Source organism: Puma concolor, chromosome B3 (assembly GCF_028749965.1).
Source record: "Puma concolor isolate L17-30 chromosome B3, mPumCon1.1.hap2, whole genome shotgun sequence".
In the NCBI taxonomy this organism is placed as follows: domain Eukaryota; kingdom Metazoa; phylum Chordata; class Mammalia; order Carnivora; family Felidae; genus Puma; species Puma concolor.
The window spans coordinates 1,442,741-1,469,942 of record NC_141672.1 but is presented as its reverse complement, the minus strand read 5'-3'; the positions used below and the strand labels follow the sequence as shown (position 1 = coordinate 1,469,942).

General features: G+C 52.5%; 1 long non-coding RNA gene and 1 gene segment (V, D, J or C); one reads left to right on the top strand and one right to left on the bottom strand.

Moving 5' to 3' along the window:
• Window positions 1-1,086: 1,086 nt before the first annotated feature.
• Window positions 1,087-9,665, bottom strand: LOC147579627 (Ig gamma-2 chain C region-like). The segment is given in 5 exon segments: window positions 1,087-1,539; window positions 1,648-1,977; window positions 2,105-2,161; window positions 2,439-2,729; window positions 9,584-9,665. Coding segments are annotated over 5 exon segments (1,074 nt in total).
• A 1,170-nt stretch (window positions 9,666-10,835) lies between these two features.
• LOC147579626 (uncharacterized) overlaps window positions 10,836-27,202 on the top strand; it is a 30,777-nt gene continuing 14,410 nt past the window's right edge. The window contains exons 1-2 of the long non-coding RNA XR_015251962.1: window positions 10,836-11,914; window positions 26,463-26,594. This is a non-coding gene — a long non-coding RNA (uncharacterized LOC147579626). The remainder of the gene's footprint in view (window positions 11,915-26,462; window positions 26,595-27,202) is intronic.

Below are 27,202 nucleotides of genomic sequence, written 5' to 3'. Positions count from 1 at the left end.
CCTGGGCCTGGCCCGTGGGGACGCGCTCCCTCTCTGCTCTGCGCTGTGCTGGGGCTGTCTGGGGGGAAGGCAGCCTGACCACCACACCCGTTCTGCTGGGGACCCAGCCCGGAGGGCGGGAGGGTCAGCAGAGCCCAGGGAAGGGTCGAGAGGGTGGCAGGGAGTGACCCTAGCGAACGAGTGGGTGCGAGTGTGGGGGCCAGCTGGGGGTGGGGGTTGGTGTGTGTTGGGAGGGGCCCCAGTGTCCTGGGGAGAAGAAGGGCTGGTCAGTGTGGTCGGCGAGCGGATGGGCTGCTGAGCGGCCGATGGGTGTGGGAGGGGGTGGGGACCAGGCTGGGGCCCACGGTGAGGGTTCCCAAGCCTGGTTCTGGTCTGGGCCCTGGCACATTGTCCCGTGTGAGGCCCGGTGGGTCAGGTGTGCGTGTGTGTGTGTGTGTGTGTGTGTGTGTGTGTGTGTCTGTGAAGGTGGCCCTGCTCAGTGGGAGGGGCTTGTTTTCAGCATCCATGTGGGTGTCTGGGATGGTCCCTCCCCTGGGCACTCAGGACTGCTTGCCTCTGCCCGTTTGGGGCACGGGGTGAATGTCCCCACGAGTGGACAGGCCTGGCCCCAGGCAGGATGAAGCCAGGCGGGGCCACCTCGTCTGAGGGAGGGTGAGGGCCTGTCCTCACAGCATGGGTCAGGCCTGGCTACTGCACTGGCACAGAACTACGGCTCAGAGCTGTCAAGAGGTCCAGGGGACGGGGGGAGCAGAGGAAGAGGACAGGCCAGCGTCCCACAGCTTGGGCGGGTCCAGACGTGGGAAAGACCGTGCGCCCCGTTCCCTGAGGGGCTCTGGAGGGCTTCTCCGTTCCCTGTCGGCCCCCTCCGGCCTTGAGTAGCCCCTGGCCAAGCCCTCTCTCTGTCCCAGGCGGCTCCCGGCCATGAGTTTTGCCCGCCTGTGCAGACCTGCCCACTCAGGTCCCGGCCCCTGGTGGGACCCACGCTCTCCCGTGAATGGTGACCCCTGAGCCTCGGGGCCTGGCCTGCCCACACCTCCCAGAGGCCCGGGTGTCCTGAGCTCTGCCTCAGAAAGACGCACGACAGTGTCACGGGTCCCAGGGCAGTGCTGGGTGCTTTATTCACGCAGGGTGCCTGCCCGGGGTGGGGGGATGTACACAGGGGTGGGCGCTCAGAGCCCGCGGGGGTCTGCTGGGGGGCCGGGCGCGCTGCTCATTTACCCGGAGACTGGGTGAGGGATTTCTGTGTGTGGTGGCTGTGCAGAGCTTCGTGTGATACCGAGCAGGTGTAGGTGTTTCCCCTCTGCCAGCGGGACCTGTCCACCGAGAGCCTGCTGTACAGGAAGTAGGTCCCATCGCTGTCCAGCTGGGGCGGGGTCGTCCGGTAGTTGTTCTCTGGCTCCGGCTGTCCGGTGATCTCCCACTCGACGGCAATGTCAGGCGGGTAGAAGCCTTCGATCAGGCAGGTCACACTGACTTTGTTCCTGCTGAGCTCCTCCTGGGCTGGAGGCAGGACGTACACCTGGGGCTCGTGGGGCTGTCCTGTGGGGTCAGAGGTCAGCACAGATGGTCACTCCCAGGGTGGAGGGCTGGCCTGGGTCCGCCAGGTCCCACTCGACCTCCCTGTGCCCCATCTGTCCTGTTGCCCACCTTTGTCCTTGGAGATGGTCCTCTCGATGGGGGAGGGGAGGGATTTGCTGTTGACCTTGCACTTGAAGTTCTTCCCCTTGAGCCAGTCCTGGTGCAGGATGGGGAGGACACTGACCACACGGTAGGTGCTGTTGAACTGCTCCTCACGCGGCCTCGTCTTGGCTGTATACACCTGGGTGTTATCCACAAACCATGTGATCTGGACATCGGAGTCATCTGGGCCCAAGTCCACCACCAAGCATGTGACCTCAGGTGTCCGGGAAATCGAGAGGGTGTCCTTGGGTTTTGGGGGGAAGATGAAGATGGACGGTCCTCCAAGCATCTCAGGAGCTGGTGTGGAAGACACAATGCAGGGGTCAGCATTTGGGGGGTGCTCCTCTTGAACATTCCCCCCACCAGGCAGTCCCTGGACGCGGGCCATCGCCTTGGTGTGCAAGGTGGTGCCCTGGTGACTCACGTGGGCATTTGGGACAGTCGCAGGGTTTGGGTTCCGGTGGATTGTCTGTTTTGGGCACTGCAGAGAGACCAGACTGGAGGTTAGTGGGGGCCATGTGTGGGGACAGCTCTTGGGGTGGGCTAGGTCAGGGCAGGTCAGGGGGGCGTCCCCAGACTGGTGCCTGCCAGTGGAGATGAAGTATGGTGGGGCTGTGCAGCCTGTGCTCACACTGGACCAGGCAGCCAGGCCCAGAGGCCCTCCTCCCCGAGCTTGGGGGACAGAGGTGCCTCTCCTGTGCCCCGGGGTCCAGGTGGACCGGCTGACCTGGCCTGTCTCCCAGTGGACACCCTCTTACCGGACTTGTCCACCTTGGTGCTGCTGGGCGGGTGGGCCACGTTGCAGGTGAAGGTCTCACTGAGCCACCTGCTGGAGGGCACTGTCACCATGCTGCTGAGAGAGTAGAGCCCCGAGGCCTGCAGGACGGACGGGAAGGTGTGCACACCGCTGGTCAGGGCGCCGGAGTTCCAGGACACGGTCACCGGCTCAGGGAAGTAGCCTAACACCAGGCAGGCCAGGGCCACGGTGGCGCCAGATGTGGTCCCGCAGCTGGGGGCCAGTGGGAACACCGATGGGGCCGTGGTGGAGGCTGCAAGAGAGGAGGCCGTGTGACCACAAGGGTCTCGCTCCTGGGAGGGTCCGGGCAGGGTATCAGGTGCCCGGGCTTGGGGTGGCCCTCCGGGAAGTCTGCAGACCAGCCGCCCGGCGTAGCTCTCTGCCGCCCCAGGGCCTCGTGTTTCTGCGGCTGCACGTGCTGGCCCCATGGGCCTGGTCGGTGCTGGGTGACCTCCTGCTGGATTAGAGTCTCCTGGGCCCAGCCCCTGGGTCCCCACTCGGGCTTCCTGTGGGTGCTCGGCCTGAGCGAGCCATCTGTCTGAGCTCTGACCGGTGGCCCCTGCTCCCAACGGGCCTCTGCTGAGGCCCTGAGCCCACTGCCCTGTTGTCCCAGCCTGAATCTGCCCTGGGCCAGCGGGCCCTTTCTTGAACACAGCAGGCCTCTGCCACCCGCTGCCCGTGCCCCTCAGCCCGGAGTCCTCGTCGTGGCCTGCTGTCTGCCCTCCAGGCCTCACATCTTCTGGGTCAGCTCTGCAGCTAAAGCGCCCGGGCGCCGGATCCCGTCCCTGCCCTGAGCCCCTCCTCAGGCCTTCCTGGGCTCACTCAGTGCCCGTGCCCTGGGGCCTGTCCAGCTCCTCCCTGTCCCCAGAGCCCTCTTTCAGCAGAGGTCTTTCCTGAGCCTGCCTGCCCCTCAGTGCCGGTGGGAGGCTTGCCCCGCCCTGGCTGTCGTCTCGTGCACGGTGCCAGCACCTCAGAGCCCACGTCCCCAGCCAGACCCGACCCCTCTGCCAAGTCTGATGGCCCTGCCTGGCCTCCCTTCCCACCCACACTCCAGGCTGGCGGCCCTGCCTCAAACTCCCAGGCTCCCCCTTCCCTGCACCGGCTCCACTGCCCTGAGCCACCCCTCCTGGCTTTGTCATGTCCAGCCTTCTGTCCCCCATCCCCACGAGCCTCCAGAGCGGGGTCAGGGCCCCTGAGCCTAAGACTGTGGCCACCCCTGTCCCTTCAGCCCCAGAGACCTTCCTACCCAGGCTCGCCTCTCCCCCCTACCTTGTCCACCGGGCCTCAGGCGGCTCACGCCCTCCCGTGTCCAGGGAGGCTCTCCTGGGCCCGCGCCCTCGTGGTCTCTGTGCCGTACCGCTCAGCTCCCACCTAGTCCAGGGCTGCTCTTAGCTCAGTCCCTCTGCCCTTCACCCCTGAGGCTCCTGGGGCAGCCCTTGCTCCTCCTGCCCCCCCCCCCTCCGCCCCTGCTCACCCTCACATGCCCTGCCTGCTCCCCTGAGCTCCTGGTGCAGCCCTGCCTCTCCTGCCCTCTCCCTGCCCCTCCTGCTCTCCCCCTGCTCCTCCTGCCCTCCCATCCCCCTGCTCACCCTCACATGCCCTGCCTGCTCCCCTGAGCTCCTGGTGCAGCCCTGCCTCTTCTGCTCTCCCCTCTGCCCCTGTTTCCCTGCCCCCTGTCCCTGCTCACCTGTACCAGCTCTGTGTGCTCCCAGGGAGCTCCTGGGGCAGCCCGAGGCCTCTTGCTTCCCCCTGCCTCTGCTGCCCTCCCAGGAACACTACTCACCTGCACAAGCTCTGCTGGCTCCACTGCCCTCCTGGGGGAGCCCTGATTCTCCTGTCCTTCCCCTAGCCCCTCCTGTCCTGCCCTTACCCTCCTGCCCTGCCCCTGCCCCTTGTGCTCTTCCCCTGTGCCTCCTGTTCTCCCCCTGCCCCTACTGCTCTCCTCCAGCCCCTAGTGCTCTCCCCCTGCTCCTCCTGCAGCCCCAACCTCCTGCCCACCCTCGCAAGCTCTGCCTGCTCCCCTGAGCTCCTGGTGCACCCCTGCCTCTCCTGCCCTCCCTCCTGCCCCTCTTGTCTTGTCCCTGCTCACCTGTACCAGCTCTGTGTGCTCCCAGGGAGTTCCTGGGGCAGCCCTACCCCTCTTGCTCTCTCCCTGCCCCTCCTGCCCTCCCAGTAACCCTGCTCACTGGCACAAGCTCTGTTGGCTCCCCTGAGCTCCTGGGGGAGCCCCGACTCTCCTGTCCTCCCCCTGCCCCTCCTGCCCTGCCCCTACCTCTTGCTCTGCCCCTCCTGCTCTTCCCTGCCACTCTTGGTCTCCCCCTACACCTCCTGGCTTCCCCCTGCCCCTCCTGCTCTTCCCCTGCTCTTCCTATCTCCCAACCCCTGCTCACCTTGACAAGCTCTGCCTGCTCCCCTGAGCTCCTGGGGCAACCTTGCCTCTCCTGCCCTCTCCCCTGTCCCTTCTGCTCTCCCGCTGCCCCTCCTGCCTTCCCAACCCCCTGCTCACCCTCAGAAGCTCTGTCTGCTCACCTGAACTCCTGGGGATAGCCCTGCCCCTCCTGCCCTGCTCCCTTTCCCTGCTCACCTGTACCAGCTATGTGTGCTCCCTGGGAGCTCCTGGGACAACACTCTGCCCCTCCTGTGCTCCCCCACCCCTCCTGCTCCTCGCCTGCCCCTCTTGCTCTCCCCCAGCCGCTTCTGCCCTGCCACCTGCACCTGCTCACCTGTACCAGCTCTGTGTGCTTCCTGTCCCTCCTGCTCTCCCCACTGCTCCTCCTGCCCTCCTCCCTGCCCCCACTCACCCGTACCAGCTCTGTGTGCTCCCTGGGAGCTCCTGGGGCAGCCCTGTCCCTCCTGCTCTCCCCACTGTCCCTCCTGCCCTGCCTTCTGCCCCTGCTCACCTGTACCGGCTCTGTGTGCTCCCTGGGAGCTCCTGGGGCAGCCCTGTCCCTCCTGCTCTCCCCACTGCCCCTCCTGCCCTCCTCCCTGCCCCCACTCACCCGTACCAGCTCTGTGTGCTCCCTGGGAGCTCCTGGGGCAGCCCTGTCCCTCCTGCTCTCCCCACTGCCCCTCCTGCCCTCCTCCCTGCCCCCACTCACCCGTACCAGCTCTGTGTGCTCCCTGGGAGCTCCTGGGGGCAGCCCTACCCCTTTGCTTCCCCCTGCCCCTGCTGCCCTCCCAGGAACCCTGCTCACCGGTAGAAGCTCTGCTGGCTCCCCTGAGCTCCTGGGGGAGCCCTGCCTCTCCTGCCCTCCCCCGTGCCCCTCCTTCCCTGCCCCCTGTCCCTGTTCGCTTGTACCAGCTCTGTGTGCTCCCTGGGAGCTCCTGGGGCAGCCCTGTCCCTCCTGCTCTCCCCTTGCACCTTCTGCTCTCCCTCCACCCCTCCTGCTCTTCCCCTGCCTCTCTTGCTCTCCCCCTGCTCCTCGTGCCCTCCCAACCCCTTGCTCACCCTCACAAGCTCTTCCTACTTCCCTGATCTCCTGGGGCAGCCCCTGCCCCTCCTGCACTCCCCCTGCCCCTGCTCACCTGTACTAGCTCTGTGTGTTCCCAGGGAGCTCCTGGGGCAACCCTACCCCTCTTGCTCTCCCCCTTCCCCTTCTGCTCTGCCCCCTGCCCCAGCTCACCTGTACCAGCTCTGTGTGCTCCCTGGGAGCTCCTGGGGCAGCACCCTGCTCTTTCTGCTCTCCCCACCCCTCCTGCTCTCCCCCTGCCCGTCTTGCTCTCCCACAGCCCCTTCTGCCATGCCCCCTGCACCTGCTCACCTGTACCAGCTCTGTGTGCTTCCTGTCCCTCCTGCTCTCCCCACTGCTCCTCCTGCCCTCCTCCCTGCCCCCACTCACCCGTACCAGCTCTGTGTGCTCCCTGGGAGCTCCTGGGGCAGCCCTGTCCCTCCTGCTCTCCCCACTGTCCCTCCTGCCCTGCCTTCTGCCCCTGCTCACCTGTACCGGCTCTGTGTGCTCCCTGGGAGCTCCTGGGGCAGCCTTGTCCCTCCTGCTTTCCCCCCTGCCCCTCCTGCCCTCCTGCCCTGCCCCCTGCCCCTGCTCACCTGTACCAGCTCTGTATGCCCCCAGATGCTCTTGGGGAAGCTGCCTGTCCCTCCTGCCCTCACCCTGCTGCCCCTGCTCACATGCACAAGCTCTGCTGGCTCTCCTGAGCTCCTGAGGCAGCTCTGCCTCTCCTGCTCTTCCCCTGCCCCTCCTGTCCTTCCCCTGCCCCTGCTCACCTGTACCAGCTCTGTGTGCTCCCTGGGAGCTCCTGGGGCAGCCCTGTCCCTCCTGCTCTCCCCTTGCACCTTCTGCTCTCCCTCCACCCCTCCTGCTCTTCCCCTGCCTCTCTTGCTCTCCCCCTGCTCCTCGTGCCCTCCCAACCCCTTGCTCACCCTCACAAGCTCTTCCTACTTCCCTGATCTCCTGGGGCAGCCCCTGCCCCTCCTGCACTCCCCCTGCCCCTGCTAACCTGTACCAGCTCTGTGTGCTCCCTGGGAGCTCCTGGGGCAGCACCCTGCTCTTTCTGCTCTCCCCACCCCTCCTGCTCTCCCCCTGCCCGTCTTGCTCTCCCACAGCCCCTTCTGCCATGCCCCCTGCACCTGCTCACCTGTACCAGCTCTGTGTGCTTCCTGTCCCTCCTGCTCTCCCCACTGCTCCTCCTGCCCTCCTCCCTGCCCCCACTCACCCGTACCAGCTCTGTGTGCTCCCTGGGAGCTCCTGGGGCAGCCCTGTCCCTCCTGCTCTCCCCACTGTCCCTCCTGCCCTGCCTTCTGCCCCTGCTCACCTGTACCGGCTCTGTGTGCTCCCTGGGAGCTCCTGGGGCAGCCCTGTCCCTCCTGCTTTCCCCCCTGCCCCCTGCCCCTGCTCACCTGTACCAGCTCTGTGTGCTCCCAGAGAGCTCCTGGGGGCAGCCCTACCCCTCTTGCTTCCCCCTGCCCCTGCTGCCCTCCCAGGAACCCTGCTCACCGGTAGAAGCTCTGCTGGCTCCCCTGAGCTCCTGGGGGAGCCCTGACTCTCCTGTCCTCCCCCCAGCCCCTCCTGTCCTGTCCCTACCCTCCTGCCCCTGCCCCTTGTGCTCTTCCCCTGTGTCTCCTGCTCTCCCCCTGCCCCTACTGCTCTCCTCTGCTCCTCCTGCACTCCCAACCCCCTGCTCACCCTCACAAACTCTGCCTGCTCCCCTGAGCTCCTGGGGCAGCCCTGCCTCTCCTGCCCTCCCCCCTGCCCCCGCTCACCTGTACCAGCTCTGTGTGCCCCCAGATGCTCTTGGGGAAGCTGCCTGTCCCTCCTGCCCTCACCCTGCTGCCCCTGCTCACATGCACAAGCTCTGCTGGCTCTCCTGAGCTCCTGAGGCAGCCCTGCCTCTCCTGCCCTTCCCCTGCCCCTCAGCACCCTCCCTCCGCCCCTGCTCACCTGTACCAGCTCTGTGTGCTCCCTGGGAGCTCCTGGGGCGACCCCCTGCCTCTCCTGCTCTCCCCCTGTACCACCTGCTCTCCCCTGTCTCTTCTGCTCTCCCCCTGCCCCTCCTTCCCTCCTCCCTGCCCCTTGCCACTGCTTACCTGTACCAGCTCTGCTGACTACCTTGGAGTTCCCAGGGCCACCCCCTACAACTCCTGCCCTCCCCCTGCCCCTACTGCTCTTCCCCTGCCTCTCCTGCTCTCCCCCTGCTCCTCCTCCCCTTCCAACCCCCTGCTCACCCTCACAAGCTCTGCCTGCTCCCTGAGCTCTTGGGGCAGCCCCATGCCTCTTGCTCTCCACCTGCCATCTCTGCTCACCCGCACAAGCTCCGTTGGCTCTCCTGAGCTCCTGGGCAGCTGTACTTCTCCTGCCCTCCCCCTGCCCCTCCTGCCCTGCCCCCTGCCCCTGCTCACCTGTACTAGCTCTGTGTCCTCCCTGGGAGCTCCTGGGGCAAGCCCCTGTCCCTCCTGCTCTCCCCCTGCCCCTCCTGCTCTGCCCCTGCCCCTCTTGGCTTCCCCCTGCCCCTCCTGCCCTCCCCCTGCCCCTGCTCACCTGTACCAGCTCTGTGTCCTCCCTGGGAGCTCCTGGGGCAAGCCCCTGTCCCTCCTGCTCTCCCCCTGCCCCTCCTACTCTGCCCCTGCCCCTCTTGGCTTCCCCCGCCCCTCCTGCCCTCCCCCTGCCCCTGCTCACCTGTACCAGCTCTGTGTCCTCCCTGGGAGCTCCTGGGGCAAGCCCCTGTCCCTCCTGGTCTCCCCCTGCCCCTCCTGCTCTGCCCCTGCCCCTCTTGGCTTCCCCCGCCCCTCCTGCCCTGCCCCCTGCCCCTGCTCCCTGTACAAGTTTTGTGTTCTCCCTGGAGCTCCTGGGGCAGCCCCCTGTCCCTTCTGTTCTCCCCCTGCCCCTTCTGCTCGCCCCCTTCCCTGCTCACCTACACAAACTCCACCACTGGTCCTTGGAGCTAATGGACCACAGCTGCTTTCTGCCCTTGCTGCCCCATGACCTCTCCCCCACAGGCGAGCTCAGCCCTCAACTACTCTGTGTTCTTAGGGCTGCCCCGGTCTCAGCTGCCCATCCCAGACTCCTTAGCCCAGGTTTGGCTCCTGACCGTCTGCCCCTGTGCTACTGTCTGGGTTCTGAGCGCACGGGAGCCCCTGCCAGCCCCTCGTGCTCTGTCCCCGCTCACGGGCTGTAGTCCAGGACCCCATGGCCAGCACCTCTGACCCTGGCCTGGGGCCAGAGCCAGCCCCAGTGTCCTGGACAGGACTCTCGGGCCATCTGGGGTCCTCTTCTTCCCCTGTGCTGGGCCGGCCTCTCCCTGTGTCCTCACCTTAGGCCTGTCTGTCCATGTCGGCCTTGGTCCTGCAGTAGCTCAGTCCAGCCCAGCCCTGGGCTCCCAGCACAGATGGCAAAGGGCAGGCCTCAGGCCCACCATGGCCATCATGTTCCTTGAAGGCCCAGTTGCCACGTCCGGTGCGTCCAGCAATGTTGGCGTGGGCGCTCCTGCCCATGCCTCCCTCGTCCCTGCCCTGGCCGGTGCCCTGGCCCCCCAGGCAGCCTGTGTCCCCCATGCTGGCTGCTCCGGCCCGTCCGTGGGGCCCCGTCTCTCCTTGGCTCCTGCGCTGCTTCTGCTGCCCCCACGCCGCCCTCTCTCCGTGCGGAGCCTACTCACCAAGGGCTGGGGCGACGGAAGGCTGGCCCCAGCACCTCGGCCCTCCTCGCTCTGGCCCCAGGCACATGTGGCTCCTTGTGGCTGAGCTCTGTGCCCATAGCCCCCTTCCTAGCCCCCAGGCAGCCGTGGGAAGACTAAGAACAGGATTGAAACTAGGTGGCTCAGCGACACGCTTTCTGAAGTTCCCTTTTCTTCTGGGTACTTTCTGTCTCAGAGGGCCTGAGTGTGCGGGGGTGGGCTCTGGGGGGTTGCTGTGGTCCCAAAGGAGGGCACAGGAACCCCACTCTCACCTGGGCGTGTGTTGTGGGCACAGGTTGACCCACCCATAGCCTCAGGCCCCGCCCTGGGCCTTGTCCCATCCGCTCAGCAGTGTGGCCTCCCTGGTGGAATGCTGTCTTCCTCTGGCTTCAGCCACGGTCACGGTCATCTGCCCACGGTCAGAGGGAAGCTACTACCCTAGAGGACAGACAGAAGCCTGATGTGCAGGGACAGAGTTTGTGGTGGTCACCAGACCTGAAAATGTCCCTGTAGCTGGGAGACCCTGTGTGGTCCCTGTGCTGCCCGTGCAAGGGGGCCGTGACCCCTCAGCCCCTGTGTTTGGACAACCACAGTGTGCACCCCAGGCTGCCACTTCCTGCGATGTTAGGCCTCGATGGGGACGCCTCCGCACCACGTCCAAGTCCCAATCCGGGCCTGCGGGGCTGTGGGTGTGCCTGGAGCCCTCGGCCTGTGGTGCGAGGCTCTCTGCCCTGCTCACACTCATGTGAGCGAGGGCTCTGGGCTCCTCCTGGGGTCTGGGGCCTTGGCTGGGTGGGTCCGGCCCGCTTGGTCCCCGGGGCTCCCCAGAATGGCACCTTGGCCGTAGCTGGACGGCTGCACTGGGCCCAGGGCCTGACTCCCTTGAGAAGCCACATCTCCTTAGGTCCTGAGCTTAGGAATCCAGCAATGGCTCTTCTGTGCCCCCATCCCCACGGAGTTCACAGAGACCCTTGGGCTTCTGGGGAGGGGAGCAGACCCTGCCCCCTGCATGGGGCAGGGCAAGGTGATGGAGGAGCCCGTGGTCCTGGAAATACTGCAGTGGCCATTTTGCAAATGCCATCAGTCACAGCGTCGGTGAAGGGAGTGTGCACCCCAGACTCCGGGCTCCCGCAGCCCAGCCCCGTCTCACGGTGCCCGGCAGTTAGGGTCCTCTGCAAGCTGTGGGTCCCTGGTTGCTCAAGAAGCACATCCATCTACACAACTCTGGTCAGGTCACGGGAACCGATGAGTTTGACAAAACCCTCGAAGGTGTCCCGGCTACCGTGCATTAGGGACATGGGGCCCCAGGCACCTGTAAAGGCAGGGTTTTGGCAAGACAAAGTGGCACATCGTACTTCCCTTGGACAGCTAATTCTCTCCCCTGGTCCCCATGCAGTGCCCCTGGCGTGGTGCCGGGTCGCTGTCCCTCGTGGGGTCATCACGGGGCTCTGGGACACCTGCTGTGCCGGATCAGTGTGGGGGAGGGCTGCCTTGGCTGCCGAGGGCGTGGCAGTGGGACGTGGGCCATCAGGCACTGGGTTTTGTCGGAGACCACACACCTGTCCCAGCCTAGGTTTGCAAGGCCCGTCCTTTCCAGAATAATCCTTTCACAGAAAAGTTGGTGAGGCGATGAAATTACCTAGTGTTGACGCTTTTCAACAATCATGCTGAACTCTGGTTTTGGCTTTCAGAAACATTCACCCTGTGGTTACAAGAACAAAGAGATGCTTTGGAGGTGTTCACGGATGTCCCTTCCAGGGGCCTCTCGCCGACCCGTGGCGTCAGAGCCTGCGGTGGTGGTCGTCCAGGGCAGCTGTGAGACACCAGCCTGGCCCGGGGCCTGGCTCATTCCAGCCTGACTTGTTGCCACAGCGTCTCAGCAACCCCTCCCCTCCCCTTATGGGCATCTGCTTCCGGGTACCTGCAGATGCTTACTGTGTATATGTAATATTTTGTGCAGGCATATGAGGTATTTGTGTAGTACCCTCACCTGGATGGTGCGGACCATCTCCCTCCGCCGGGGGTGCCTCTTTCAAGCAAAGTGACCTTGGATGACATGATATTCTTTATTTCAGAAGGTGGAGGAGGGCTCGGGCTGCCAGGCCAGCACACACACCTGCCCTCCTCGTGGAGGAGGGCACTGGAAGGTCTGTTCGTGCCGAGAAGCCCTATAGTCAGCACCCCGTGGGCACATGTGGGCCGCGTGCCGGCCCGTGTGCCCTGAGGGGAGGCAGCCAGCTGGAGAAGGCTACACGCTGTACCATCGGCACTGCGTGATGTGGGGGACAGCACATGTAGTGTGACGGCGCGAAGGTCAGCGGTTGCCGGGCGTTTGGGGGGAGGGAGGAAGGAATAGGTGGGGCAGAGGGGATCTTCGGGCCGGGCGATTCTTCTGTAGGAAACGGTAGTGGGGGAAACTCGAGGACAGCAGCCTGAACAGCAGGCTGACCGGGGCAGCACCGCGGACAGGGTGCAGGCTCAGAGAACTCTTCTAGGGGTGAACCTTACTGTGAACTCTGGACTTTACTCAGCTGTCATCAGTTCACATTGGCTCATCGTTCGCAACAAACGTGGCACATGGGTGTGAGCTGTTTATAGTGCACAGACTGTCCCATCCCTGTGCTCCACGCCCAAAGTCTCCAGAATGTTGTGCGTCAACTGTACTTCAATAAAAATAAAAAACAAAATCTATTTATTAAAAGAATTCATTGTGCTGTACAGAAAAGCAAAAGCAGCACCACGGACAGCAGCTTGGTGGGCCAGGAGAACCCTGTGCACAAGGCCTGTTGTCCTTTGGGTTCACAGGGCTCAGCCCCTTTCTGGCAAGGAAGAGGCAGCCCATGCACAGTAAAATAGTTTTATGCAAGAGTTTACTGATTAAGAAAGCATCTGGACCGTCATCCCATGATCTCTCGTGTCTTAAAGCCATGGACAGTGTCCACTTCTATAATCTGAGTACCTGGCACCAAGCAGGATTGCCCCATAGAGAAGATTGGATTCATCCATAATGTGGTCGGTGGAATTCTAAGATGGTCCAGATTTTGATATGAAATTTGTATATATACTGACCATTTTTTTTTCTTTTTTTCCACCCTCTCATCTCCGTCCTATCTCACATAAGATGCATTAATGCTGATTTACCATATCTCAGTATTTAATTTGCAAGATATCCAAAGTTGAGCATTAGTTATCAAGAAGAGAGATGACACCATCCAAAGACATTTCAAGTGATGTATTGGACTTTGTACCCTCTTTTGGAAAGAGGGTTGGCATATTTTCAGTTGTATGTGGGATAATTTCACTATGGTAGGTATAAGATAATGTTGCTCTTGTGTTTTATTTGGAAACTAAAGGTGGTTCAAAGAGGCAAGTTTGGTTGACAAGGAGTGGATTGTGGTGGTTTTGGTCTATGTCAATTTAGTTAAGAAGTAACTAAATTTCTTAGGATCCTTTCCCTGAGTGGCCCCAGATTATGGTTGGTCATAAGAGACATTTACACAATTTTTGGAAAGCAAAAACGCCGAAGCAGCAGTTTTTATGTCTGGATTCTGGACATTAATCCCTTATCAGATGTGTGATTGGCAAATGTTTGCTCACTTTCGTAGGTTGGCTTTTCACTGTTGCTGGTGTCCTTTAATGCCAAAAAATCCTTAAATTCTCATCCAGTCCAATTCATCTATTTTTTCTTTTCTTGACTGTGCCTTTGGTGTCACATCCAAGAAATTCTGACACTGCAAAACTTTCCCAGTGTTTTCTTCTCAGCGTTTTGTAGTTTCAGGTCTTACTTACCCTTATGTCTTTGGTCCATTTTCAGTTAGTTTTTGTAGATGATGTTAGATAAGATTCCAACTGCATTTTCTTCCATGTGGATATCCAGTTTTCCCAGAACCATTTATTGAAAATATTGAAAATATCTTCCCCATTGAATGCTCCTGGCACCCTTGCCCCAAATCACTTAACCTTATATGTGAGGGTTTATTTCTGGACTCTCTACTCTGTTCTATTGGTTTATATGTTTGTCTTCATATCAGTAGCACACTGTTTTGATTACTATAGCTTTGTAGTAAGTTTTGAAATCAGAAAGTGTTGAGTCCTCAAACTTTGTTCTCATTTTTTCAAGATTGTTTTGGCTATTAGGGTTCCTTGAGATTCCACATAAATTATGGGATGGGTCTTTCTATTTCTGCAGAAAACGTCATTGGGATTTTGATAGGAATTGCACTGAGTCTGTAGATCGCTTAGGGAAGTATTGACACCTGTACAACCTTAGACCTCCCAGTTCATGACCATGGGTGTGCTTCCATTTCTCTGTGTCTTCCTTCCTTTGGCAATGGTGTGTAGTCTTCATTGCACAAGACTTCCACCTCCTTGGGTGGGTTTGTTCTTAGTATTTTATTCTTTTTGATGCTATTGCAAATGGAATTGTGTTCTTAATTCCTTTTCACATTGTTCATTGTTAGTGTGTAGAAATGCAGCTGGTTTTTGTGTACTGAATTTGTATACTGCTACTTGCTGAATTCATTTGTTAGTTCTAACAGTGTGTGTGTGTGTGTGTGTGTGTGTGTGTGTGTGTGTGTGAAATCTATAGGGTTTTCTGCACATAAGACCTTATCATCTGTGTGAACAGAGATGATTTTACTTCTTCTTTTCCAATTTTGATTATTTTTGTTTCGCTTTCTTGCCTAATTTCTCTGGTCAGAACTTCCGGTGTTATGTTGAATAGAAGTGGTGAAAATGAACATCCTTTCCTTGTTCCTGATTTTAGAGGAAAACTTGCAGTCTTTCACCACTGAATGTTATGTTTGTTGTGGATTTTTCATATGTGGCTTTTGATATGTTGAGGTAGTTTCCTTGTTTCCCTGGTTTGTTGAATGGTTTTTCAAATCATATATGTGTGTTGAATTTTGTCCAGTCCTTTTTCTGCATCAATTGAGATGATCGTGTGTTTTTCTTACCTTAATTATATTAATGTGGTATATTACACTGATCAATTAAAAGTTTTTAAAATGTTTGTTTATTTTTGAGAGAGAGAGAGACAGAACATGAGCAAGGAGGGTCAGAGAGAGAGGGAGACACAGAATCTGAAGCAGACTTCAGGCTCTGAGCTCTCAACACAGAGCCCAACGTGGGGCTCGAACCCATCAACCAGGACATCATGACCTGAGCTGAAGTCAGATGCTTAATGGACTGAGCCACCCAGCATCCCAAAATTGATCAATTTTTGTATGTTGAAACATCCTTACATTGCAGGAATATATCCCATTTGGTCATAGTATATAATCCTTTTAATATGTTGCTGTATTCGACTTGCTAGTATTTTGTTGAGGGTTTTGCATCAGTGTTCATAAGGAATATTGGTCTGTGGCTTTCGTTAGTGTCTTTGGCTTTGGTATAAGGGTGATGCTGGCCTCATAGAATGAACTAGGAAGTGCTCCTTCCACTTCAATATTTTTGAAAAGTTTGACATTGGTATTTGTTCCTCTTTGAATGTTTGGTAGAATTCACTAGCAAAACCAATAGGTCCAGAGCTTTTATTTGTCAGGATATTTTTGATTAACAGATCCAATTTCCTTACTAGTTATAGCTCTGTTCAGATTTTTTATTTCTTGATTATTTAGTCTTGGTAGGTTGTGAACTTCTAGGAATTCATCCATTTCATGAAGGTTATCCAATTTGTTGGTATATTGCTGTTCATAGCATTCTCTTACTATCATTTTCATTGTTTTTTTTTAAATTTTAATCATTCCTAGTGTGTTCTTTTTTCTTTTTAAGAAGTCTTCACATCCAGTGCAGAACACAATGCAGGGCTTGACCTCATGACCCTGAGATCAAGACATGAGCTGAGATCAAGAGTCAGATGCTTGACCAACTCAGCCACCCAGGTGTCTCATCCCTAAGTATGGTCTAGTTTTCCTTGTGATGTATACTTTGATCCATTGGTTGCTTAAGAGTGTGTTGTTTAAGTTACAAAAATTTGTGTGTTTTTCACTTTTACTGTTGTCATTTATTTCTAACTTCATCCCCCTGTGGTCAGAGAAGATACCTTGTATGAAATCTATCTCTTAAAATCTATTGGTACTTAATCCGTGTCCTAACTTATGGTCCCTCCTGGAGGATGCCCAGGTGCATTTGAGAAGAAGGTGTGCGTTGTTGTTGTTGGGTGGGGTGCTCTGCATGGGTGTCTGTGTGTGTCAGAACCAAGATCTGCTTGGTTCATTGTGTTGTTCAAGTCCTATTTCCTTACTTATCTTCTGTCTGGTTGTTCTGTCCATTATTGGGGATGAGGTATTGAAGCCTCTGTTATTGTAGAACTATCTTTCTTTGCCTTCAATTCCATGCAATTTGCTTCATACATTTTGTTGGTCTGTCATTGGATGTGTAAATGTTCATAACTGTTATATTGTCTTGCTGTATTGAAACTTTTATTGATATATAATGTTTTTCTTTGTCTCATAAACTTTTTTTGACTTAAAGTCTATGTTATCTGATGTAAGTACAGTCAATCTTGTTCTCTTCTGTCTATTATTTCCATAAAATATTTTTAAAAAAGTTTATTTATTTGATGGGGGGGGGGGGGAGAGAGAGGGAGAGAGAGAGAGAAACCCAAGTGGGCTCTGCACTGTCAGCAAGGAGCCTGATGTGGGGCTTAATCTCACAAACTGAGATCATGACCTGAACTGAAATGAAGAGTAGGATGCTTAGCCAATTGAGCCACCCAGGCACCCCACATAAAGTTTTTTCAATCTTTCACTTTCAATATTTGTTTTGTCGATACTACCCAAGGCAATGTACATATTCAATGCAATCCCTATCAAAATAACACCAGCATTCTTCACAGAGCTAGAAAAAATAATACTAAAATTTGTATGGAACCAGAAAAGACCCCAAATAGCCTAAGCAATCTTGAAAAAGAAAACCAAAGCAGGAGGCATTACAATCCTGGGCTTCAAGCTATACTACAAAGCTGTCATCATCCAGACAGTATGGTACTGGCACGAAAACAGACACTCAGATCAATGGAACAGAATAGAGAACCCAGAAATGGACCCACAAACATATGGCCAACTAATCTTTGACAAAATAGGAAAGAATAGATGAACACAACAGATGAACACAAGGGAAGATGAACACAAGGGAAGGGAAGCAAAAATAATATAAAAACAGGGAGGGGGACAAAACATGAGAAACTCTTAAATATGGAGAACAAACAGAGGGTTACTGAAGGGGTTATGGGAGGGGGGATGGGCTAAATGGGGAAGGGGCATCAAGGAATCTACTCCTGAAATCATTATTGCAGCATATGCTAACTAATTTGGATGTAAATTAAAAAAAATAAAATTAAAAAATTATTTGTTTCTGTGAGTTTAAAGTGAGTCTCTTGAAAAATAACAAGCATAGAGTTGGATCATGTGTTTTTTATCCATTCTGCCAATCTCTGTATTTTGATTGTATTTTCATTTAAAGTAATTACTGATGAGGAGGAACTTCTGTCTTTTTTTCTATTTGTTTTCTACATGCCTTGCAGCTTTTTTTTGGGTCCTGATTCCCTGCATTACTGTTATCTTTTGTGTTTAGTTTATTTTTTGTAGTGAAATATTTTTAAGTTCTTTTCTTATTATCTTTTATTCATGTTCTATACCTACATTCTTTGTGGCTACAGGGGATCATGTTCAACATCCTAAGGTTATAATGCTTTAATCTGAATTTATACCAGCTTCACTCTATCTCCCACCTCTATCAGTTGTTAATGTCATAAAACTACATCAAACATAACCACCAAAACATAACCTAATAATTCTTTTGAATATATTAGTCTCTTTTTCCTGTTTTATTGAGATATAATTGACAAATAACATTGTATTAGTTCAGGTGTCATTAGTCTCTTAAATCATGTAGGAAACAACACGTGGAGTAAAAACCAAAATTACAGCAACACTAACTTTTATTTCTTTATTTTTATTTATTTTTATGAGACAGAGAAAGAGAGAGAGAGAGAGAGAAAGAGAGAGAGAGAGAGCATGAGCAGGGGAGGGGCAGAGAGAGAGGGAGACAGTTTCCAAAGCAGGCCTCAGGCTCCGAGCTGTCAGCACAGATCCTGAAGTGGGGTTCCAACCCACGAACTGTGAGATCATGACTCGAGCCGAAGTCGGATGCACAACTGACTGACCACCCAGGCACCCCAATAACACTAACTTTTAGACTAAATAAAATATGTTAGTTTCTTGAATCATGTAGAAAACAACACATAAGTTTACAAACCATCATTACAAAGGTAGTAACGTTTGTAATTGCCCATGTGCTTAGCGTTATGAAGATCTTCATTTCTTTACTTGGCTTTGAGCTTCTGTCCAGTGTGTTTTCACTGAACCCTGTAGGTGACCCTTGAACATTTGCTGCAGAGCAGGACCAGTGGCAATGATCTTTCTCAGCTTTTGTTTCTCTGAGAATGTCTTAACTTCTTCCTCACTCTTGAAGGACAGGCTGGCCAGATAAAAGATTCTTGGCCAACTCTTTTTTTCTTTGAGCACTTTGAATATATCAGCCTACTGCCTTCTGGCCTCCAAAGGTTTTGATGAAAAACCTGCTTAAGATTTTTTTGAGGAGCACTTGTGTGTGATGAGTCACTTCTTTCTCACTGTTTTCAAGATTCTCTGTTTATCTTTGGCTTTTGAAACTTGATTATAATGTGTCTCTCAGTGTGAGTTTCTTTCAGCTCATTTTGCTTGGAGTTAATTGAACTTTTTGGATGTTTATATTCATGTATTTCATCAACTCTCAGAAGTTTTTAGCCCTTATTTCTTCAAATAGTCTCTGTGCTTTTTTCTATCTTCTTTTTCTGGGACTCCCACAATGTGTATGTTGATTCACTCCCACAGGTCACTAAGGCTCTGTTCACTTTTCTTCAATCTTCTTTCTTTCTATTCCTAAGACTTGAACATTTCAATTGTCCCATCTTCTAGTTCATTGACTCTTTCTTCTCAAAGAATCATTGCTAAAATCTGCTTTGAGTCTTCATTTCAATTATTGTACTTTTCATCTCCCCAAGTTCTTTTTTGTTTCTTTCTGGATTTTCTATTTCTTTATTGATATTTGCATTTTGCTCATATCATTTTCTTGAATTTCTCCACAACTTCCCATAATTCTTCAAGTGTTTTTAAGATGGTTGTTTTGAATCTTTGGTAAAACTGCCATCAATTCTCTTTTGGGAACAGTTTCATTTTTATGGCCTTTAAGTAGGCCTTATTTTCCTGGTTATTTGTATGCCTTGTGATTTTTTTTGTTGAAAACCGGACATTTGAATTCAATGTGGTAGCTCTGGACGTCAGATTCTTCTCCTTCCCCAAGCTGTTGTTGTTGTTGTTTATTATTTATTGTTTTTGTTTGTCTGATTGTGCTAGGTGGTCTCTGTGCCAATGGTCAGCCTGAGATGTAAACTTAATGTCTTAAGTCTTTTCTGAGCCTGAGGCTTTCCCTGGGCATGTGTCGTGACTTTCTAATTTTCCCCCCATATGCACTTGCTTTTGAGGGTCTTGGTTTTTGATGTCTGATTCCCAAAAAGTGAAAAACAGAAAAATACAGGGGCAGAAGAAGATACCAACACTTTATATCCCTTGGAAGTCATTCCACCCAAAGAGGGGGGCGCTTGCGACAATGGCCTCTCCCTCTTCTTTGTCGGCACTCTGATTAGAAGCCATGATCAGAGAACAGATCCCGCTATTTGGAGGACAGTGTCCTTTTGGCCCACCCTGACTCCCACAAGCCACGTGCAGGCTACTCCAGGAATGTGTGCACAGCTGCCTGCCCTGGGGCTGGGGCTGGGGGCTGGGTAGCTGCTACTTTGTTAAGAGCTAAAATTGGCCAGAGTTAAGCACATTTACCACCCAAGACTTCTCTCAGAAGTTGCGAGCCTTTAGCAGACTCCAGAGTTCCAAGTGGGTGCATCAAGACAGATTCTGTGAGTGTGACCGTTGTCCGGGTGGGGAGATGGGTTTCTGGTGCTCCCTCCTCTGCTGTCTTCCTGGGACCCTCTCCTCTCCCTGCTCTTTATCCAGCTCTTCTTTCCTACTCCCTGCCCTGATGAATGACGGAGCCTTAAACCGTCCACAGATGTAGAGGTAGGAGCCTTCCACAACCCTCACCAGAGACTCCCCATCACGGTCTCTGGTCGGGGAGTTTTGTCTGCCTGCACAGTGAACCCTTCACATCTGCACTTTCATAGCATCTCCCGCACTTGTGCAGAGTCCTTTATGCCCTATCACACACCTTGCACTGCTGATGGCACCCTCGCTGACCCACCTGGTTCATTAGAAGTATTTTCTGGTGTATCCGTACAGCGGACGACTCTCCAGCACGTACCTGGGGGCAAAACTGCCTGGTGAAGGAGCACAGAACTCTGGGCAGCTGGAGGCAATGATCAACTCTTTCCCAAAGTGGCTTTTTCAGTTTGACTTTCCAGTAGCGTCACATGCATGAAAAGTGCTGCAGACCCACATCCCGGCACTTGGTGTGCTCAGACGTCTTAATGTCTGCTGATGTCATTTTGCTAAGATGATATCTCATTCTGCTCCTGGGTTGAATTTTTTCTGATTATTGGTGAAGCTGACACCTTTTTATGTGATTATTTGCTTTTTGTATTTCTCTTCTCTGAAATATCTATTTACGTCTCTTGGCCTTGTTTTGTGTTGGATTGCCTTTTTTCTTGCTTTTCAGAAGCTATTTGCACGTTACTGGCAGAATTCCCTTATCAGCTGTAGGTGTTGCAAACATATCTTCCCAGATGGTAACTGGTCTTTCATTTTTGTTAAAGGTGTTGTTTTTAGCACCCATCACCCTAAGACGGACACTTGTTGGGATGAGCACTGGGTGTTGTAAGTAATGAATCACCGAATTCTACTCCTGAAGCCAACATTGACCTGTATGTTAACTAATAAAGGTTTAAATAAAAAAAAGAAAATACAAAAAAGGGTACCTTGTGATGGACCTCACATTTTAATTTTAATATAAATTTATCAGTAGTGTCTTTTATAGTTTACGTCTTTTCTAAAACAAGTTGGCATTTGGACCTAGGGGTGGAAACAGCTGTACTGTTACCTGACCTGGCTCACTGCACGGCCCACCCTGGTTCTGTCACATCCCATCTCTAAGTCCCTTTGTAAAGAAGCCCTCTGTGAACGCTCGTAATGGGACATGGGCAGGAAGGAGGTGCACCTTGTGCAGTGCCTCTAGCCTTTGAGAGCCATGGGCAGTGGAATCGTAAGGCTGGTGGACGTACTGGTAACTGTGAGTGGGGCAGCTTGGCTGGTGTTGAGTGAACTGAAGCACCGAAGGAAGAAAATGTCTCAGCGAGTCAGTCCCCTTTCCTGTCAACTCAGGGAACAGTGAGAGCATCAGAAATCTCCAATGACAGCGTTTCTTTTATTTATTTATTTATTTATTTATTTATTTATTTTTATTTTTTTTTTATGAAATTTATTGTCAAATTGGTTTCCATACAACACCCAGTGCTCATCCCAAAAGGTGCCCTCCTCAATACCCATCACCCACTCTCCTTTCCCTCCCACCCCCCATCAACCCTCAGTTTGTTCTCAGTTTTTAACAGTCTCTTACGTTTTGGCTCTCTCCCACTCTAACCTCTTTTTTTTTTTTTTCCTTCCCTTCCCCCATGGGTTTCTGTTAAGTTTCTTAGGACCCACATAAGAGTGAAACCATATGGTATCTGTCTTTCTCTGTATGGCTTATTTCACTTAGCATCACACTCTCCAGTTCCATCCACGTTGCTACAAAAGGCCATATTTCATTCTTTCTCATTGCCACGTAGTATTCCATTGTGTATATAAACCACAATTTCTTTCTCCATTCATCAGTTGATGGACATTTAGGCTCTTTCCATAATTTGGCTATTGTTGAGAGTGCTGCTATAAAGATTGGGGTACAAGTGCCCCCTATGCATCAGTACTCCTGTATCCCTGGGATAAATTCCTACCAGTGCTATTGCTGGGTCATAGGGTAGGTCTATTTTTAATAGACTCCACACTGCTTTCCAGAGCAGCTGCACCAATTTGCATTCCCACCAACAGTGCAAGAGGGTTCCCGTTTCTCCACATCCTCTCCAGCATCTATAGTCTCCTGATTTGTTCATTTTGGCCACTCTGACTGGCGTGAGGTGATATCTGAGTGTGGTTTTGATTTGTATTTCCCTGATAAGGAGCGACGTTGAACATCTTTTCATGTGCCTATTGGCCATCTGGATGTCTTCTTTAGAGAAGTGTCTTTTCATGTTTTCTGCCCATTTCTTCACTGGGTTATTTGTTTTTCGGGTGTGGAGTTTGGTGAGTTCTTTATAGATTTTGGATACTAGCCCTTTGTCCGATATGTCATTTGCAAATATCTTTTCCCATTCCATTGGTTGCCTTTCAGTTTTGTTGATTGTTTCCTTTGCTGTGCAGAAGCTTTTTATCTTCATAAGGTCCCAGTAATTCACTTTTGCTTTTAATTCCCTTGCCTTTGGGGATGTGTCGAGTAAGAGATTGCTACGGCTGAGGTCAGAGAGGTCTTTTCCTGCTTTCTCCTCTAAGGTTTTGATGGTTTCCTGTCTCACATTCAGGTCCTTTATCCATTTTGAGTTTATTTTTGTGAATGGTGTGAGAAAGTGGGTCTAGTTTCAACCTTCTGCATGTTGCTGTCCAGTTCTCCCAGCAGCATTTGTTAAAGAGGCTGTCTTTTTTCCATTGGATGTTCTTTCTTGGTTTGTCAAAGATGAGTTGGCCATACATTTGTGGGTCTAGTTCTGGGGTTTCTAGTCTATTCCATTGGTCTATGTGTCTGTTTTTGTGCCAATACCCATGCTGTCTTGATGATTACAGCTTTGTAGTAGAGGCTAAAGTCTGGGATTGTGATGCCTCCTGCTTTGGTCTTCTTCTTCAAAATTACTTTGGCTATTCAGGGCCTTTTGTGGTTCCATATGAATTTTAGGATTGCTTGTTCTAGTTTCGAGAAGAATGCTGGTGCAATTTTGATTGGGATTGCATTGAATGTGTAGATAGCTTTGGGTAGTATTGACATTTTGACAATATTTATTCTTCCAATCCATGAGCAGGGAATGTCTTTCCATTTCTTTATATCTTCTTCAATTACCTTCATAAGCTTTCTATAGTTTTCAGCATACAGATCTTTTACATCTTTGGTTAGATTTATTCCTAGGTATTTTATGCTTCTTGGTGCAATTGTGAATGGGATCAGTTTCTTTATTTGTCTTTCTGTTGCTTCATTGTTAGTGTATAAGAATGCAACTGATTTCTGTACATTGATTTTGTATCCTGCAACTTTGCTGAATTCGTGTATCAGTTCTAGCAGACTTTTGGTGGAGTCTATCGGATTTTCCATGTATAATATCATGTCATCTGCGAAAAGCGAAAGCTTGACTTCATCTTTGCCAATTTTGATGCCTTTGATTTCCTTTTGTTGTCTGATTGCTGATGCTAGAACTTCCAGCACTATGTTAAACAACAGCGGTGAGAGTGGGCATCCCTGTCGTGTTCCTGATCTCAGGGAAAAAGCTCTCAGTTTTTCCCCGTTGAGGATGATGTTAGCTGTGGGCTTTTCATAAATGGCTTTTATGATCTTTAAGTATGTTCCTTCTATCCCGACTTTCTCAAGGGTTTTTTTTAAGAAACGGTGCTGGATTTTGTCAAAGGCCTTTTCTGCATCGATTGACAGGATCATATGGTTCTTCTCTTTTTTTTGTTAATGTGATGTATCACGTTGATTGATTTGCGAATGTTGAACCAGCCCTGCATCCCAGGAATGAATCCCACTTGATCATGGTGAATAATTCTTTTTATATGCTGTTGAATTCGATTTGCTAGTATCTTATTGAGGATTTTTGCATCCATATTCATCAGGGATATTGGCCTGTAGTTCTCTTTTTTTACTGGGTCTCTGGTTTAGGAATCAAAGTAATACTGGCTTCATAGAATGAGTCTGGAAGTTTTCCTTCCCTTTCTATTTCCAATGACAGCGTTTCAAGAGGCCCCATATCCTGCAGCCAGAGGACAAATAGGACTGAAAATTGGGCCCAGGACCCGGGTAGGATTACAAAGCAGGTTGAAAAGCCCAGAGGGTCTTCCCATGAAGGGAAGGGCCTCGCAGTGAAGAATGGGACCCCAAGACCTGGGATGAACGCAGCTGGATTGGGGTCTGGGATCATGCAGAAAAGGAGGTGCAGGCCTCCCCACCAGGTCCAGAGCCCATCCTGCGGATGTGCTGGCCAAGCCTGAGGGAAACACAAAAAGGAGACAACAACCCATGAAGGCATAATCGTGCCATCGTCACACACCAACAGAGTGCACTTGGTCTTTGGGAACGCGTTGGATCTTTTTTATGGCCACAGGACACAACAGTGTGTGAATGTTCTGCAGGTTTGGAATGCGGAATGTGGCTTGTCAAGGCCTGCGTGTGCCCAGCAGTTCGGCTGGTTGATTAAAGCGTTAACGGTAGGTACATCTTTATTAATATGTGTCTGCTGGCCATGCACATTGCTGGGGGGTAGATGTTACCATCTCCCATGATGACTGGGAATCTGTGTAATTCTTCCCACAGGTCTGCTCATTGTTTGCTTTATCTTTTTATTTATGTATTTTTTAAAAATTATCTATCTATCTATCTATCTATCTATCTATCTATCTGTCTATCTATTTACGTCCACGTTAGTTGGCATATAGTGTAATCATGATTTCAGGAGTAGATTCCAGTGATTCATCCCCTACATATAACATCCAGTACTCATCCCAACAAGTGTCCTCCTCAATGCCCCTTGTCCATTTAGCCCATGCCCCTCTCACAACCCCCCCAGCAACCCTCTGTTTGTTTTCTGTATTTAAGAATCTCTTATATTTTGTCTCCCTCCATGTTTTTATATTACTTTTGTTTCCCTTCCTTTATGTTCATCTGTTTTGTCTCTTAAAGTCCTCATATGAGTGAAGTCATACAATTTTTGTCTTTCTTTGACTAATTTCACTTAGCGTAATACCCTCCAGTTCCATCCACGGAGTTGCAAATGGCAAGATTTCATTCTTCTTGATTGCCGAGTAATACTCCATTGTGTGTGTGTGTGTGTGTGTGTGTGTGTATATATATATCACATCTTCTTTATCCATTTTTCCATCGATGGACATTTGGGCTCTTTCCATACTTTGGCTATTGTCAATAGCACTGCTGTAAATGTTGGGATGCATGTGCCCCTTTGAAACAGCATACCTGTATCCCTCGGATAGATACCTAGTAGTGCAATTGCTGGGTTGTAGGGTAGTTCTATTTTTAACTTTTTGAGGAACCTCCATACTGTTCTCCAGAGTGGCTGTACAGTTTGCATTCCCACCTTGCTTTATATTTTGAAAGTGTGGCCCAGGTGTGTGTACATTTAGAGCTGTGTCAGCCCTTTTATCTCCAGTAATGCCTTTTGCCTTCAAGTCTGTTTTATTTGGGATTAATATGGCCATTGAAGCTTTCCTTGGGCTAATATTTGCACAGAATGTCTTTTGTAAACTTCACCGAGTTAGCTTAACCAGCCCAATATTTTATATTAAAACATAAAGCATAAAAAACACATTATGTATAGACATATTCCCCCGAAACCTTTGACATTTGAGTAGAGCATTTAGCCCATGTATATTTGAGTTTATCCCTATTGCAGTTCCTGGGTGTGCAGGTTCATGGGTCTCATCAAATTTGGAAAGCTTCTGACCATTATTTGGTCCATTATATGCTGCTGGAAACCGTGAATTCAGACCCGTCTAGTTCTTTGGCTCCTGGTCACTGTGGATCCTGCCTTTCTTTCGTTTTCTCGGCGTGTTACTTACTTGATCAACTGCTGGGCACACCAGCCTCTCTTCTCTGCCCCATTCTTTGCTCACATGGGCACCCTCCTCTCTCATCTCAGACCCAGAGGCCCAGGGCACCCCAGTGGGACCTCTAGACCTGGCTTCAGACCTCTTTTCCCGGTTGGGCCACCCCACCCTGTATGGGGCTCTGAGCTCGGGCTCTGCCCTGGGCCTCTGCGTGTCTCCTCCCTCACCATGCAAATATCCACCTTGACCTGCCCACCTGACAGCTTCAGGGGCAAAATCCTCAGGAAAGGATACTGGGTGGAATAGTGCCTCCCTCCAGATTCATGTCCTCCCAGAGCCCATGAATGTGACCACATCTGGAACTGGGCTCCTTGCAGACGTGATCAGTTACGATGCGGCCATATTTGAATGGTTGGCCCTAAATCCAGTATGACTCCTGTCCTTGTAAGAAGAGGGACATTTAGACACAGAGACACAGGGACACAGGCAAATGCCATGTGATGATGGAGCAGAGATTGGCCTGATGCTCTAAGGCCACGGGATGCTGTGTCTCTGGCAGCCACGCGAAGCTGGAAGAGGTGGGATCCTTCCCTAGAAGCACTGTGGGGGCCTGCCACACCTTGACTTCAGACGTCCAGCTTCCACGGCCTAGAGGGAGTGGCGTTAGGTGCCCCATTTACAGCCACCCCCAAACTAAAGCCAGAAGAGGAAAGAAGCCCCGTGTGTATTTTTGGGGAATGGTGTCTCTGGCGTGGTGGCTGTGTCTCAGTGTGCTGCAGGCAACTCTGTCTGCTTGTGTGTCCCTGCTGCGCCATCGGCCAATGGCCTCATCATGGCCCCGTGAAGATGACAGGAGTGTCCCCTGCAGCTGCGGGTGGCCGTCACCCCCCCTCCATGGTCGGGAGTCTCATATAATTATTTTCTCCTTTCGTGTTTGTGTTTCTTTGGTTTTGGTTGCTCTTCTTCCAACTTTTAAATTTGGACTCTTGGTTAACTCCGTGTTTTCTCCCCTCCAGACACGTAGGCTACAGTTCTTCTGCTGACGTGACTCAAGACGTGTGCGTCACTAGCCTGTCGTCAGGGAGCTTGCTGTGTGGGACCTGAATATTTTGAAATGTACTGAGTTGTGACCCAAGGCTCAGCAGACGGTGAGTTCCTACCAGTTCGCTGTGTGTTTAAGGAATAATTCTCCCTGAGTTCTGGGTGGGAATGCTGCGAAGTCTGCGACTGTGCTTGCGGCCCTGCTGCGCCTGTCTGTAGGGCTGTGCTGACCTCTCGAGCCCACTCGGGCCGGGCCCTGACCCACCCTGCTCTGAGCCTGCGCTTGGGAAGGCAGCATGGCCTCTGCTGGGCCAGATGCTGGACGCAGCCGCAGCACCTCCCTCTCTGCCCAGTGCCTCTCTGACCTCCTGCTCTCCAGCCTCGGCCGCTGAGTGCCCTGCTCCTGGCCTCTGGCACTCCCTGCCTCCTGGCTTGGACTTCTCTTCTGTGCACACTCCATCCCTGCTAATCCCCACCAGTCCCGTGAGGATAAACGCCGCCCATGTACCGGTGGCTCCAGATTCCGGTCCCCATCTCGGGCCTCTTTGCGAACAAGGCAGCCCAGCACCCCTTGTTGGATGTCTAATGGGCAGCTCCAACTCGCCATCTTGGAAAGGGAGCTCTTGACCCCGATCTCGGTAAGTGGCAATTCCATGTGTGCTGTGAGTTGGGAGGCCCTGTGGGTGCAATTCTGCAAACCCATCAGGTCTTGTGC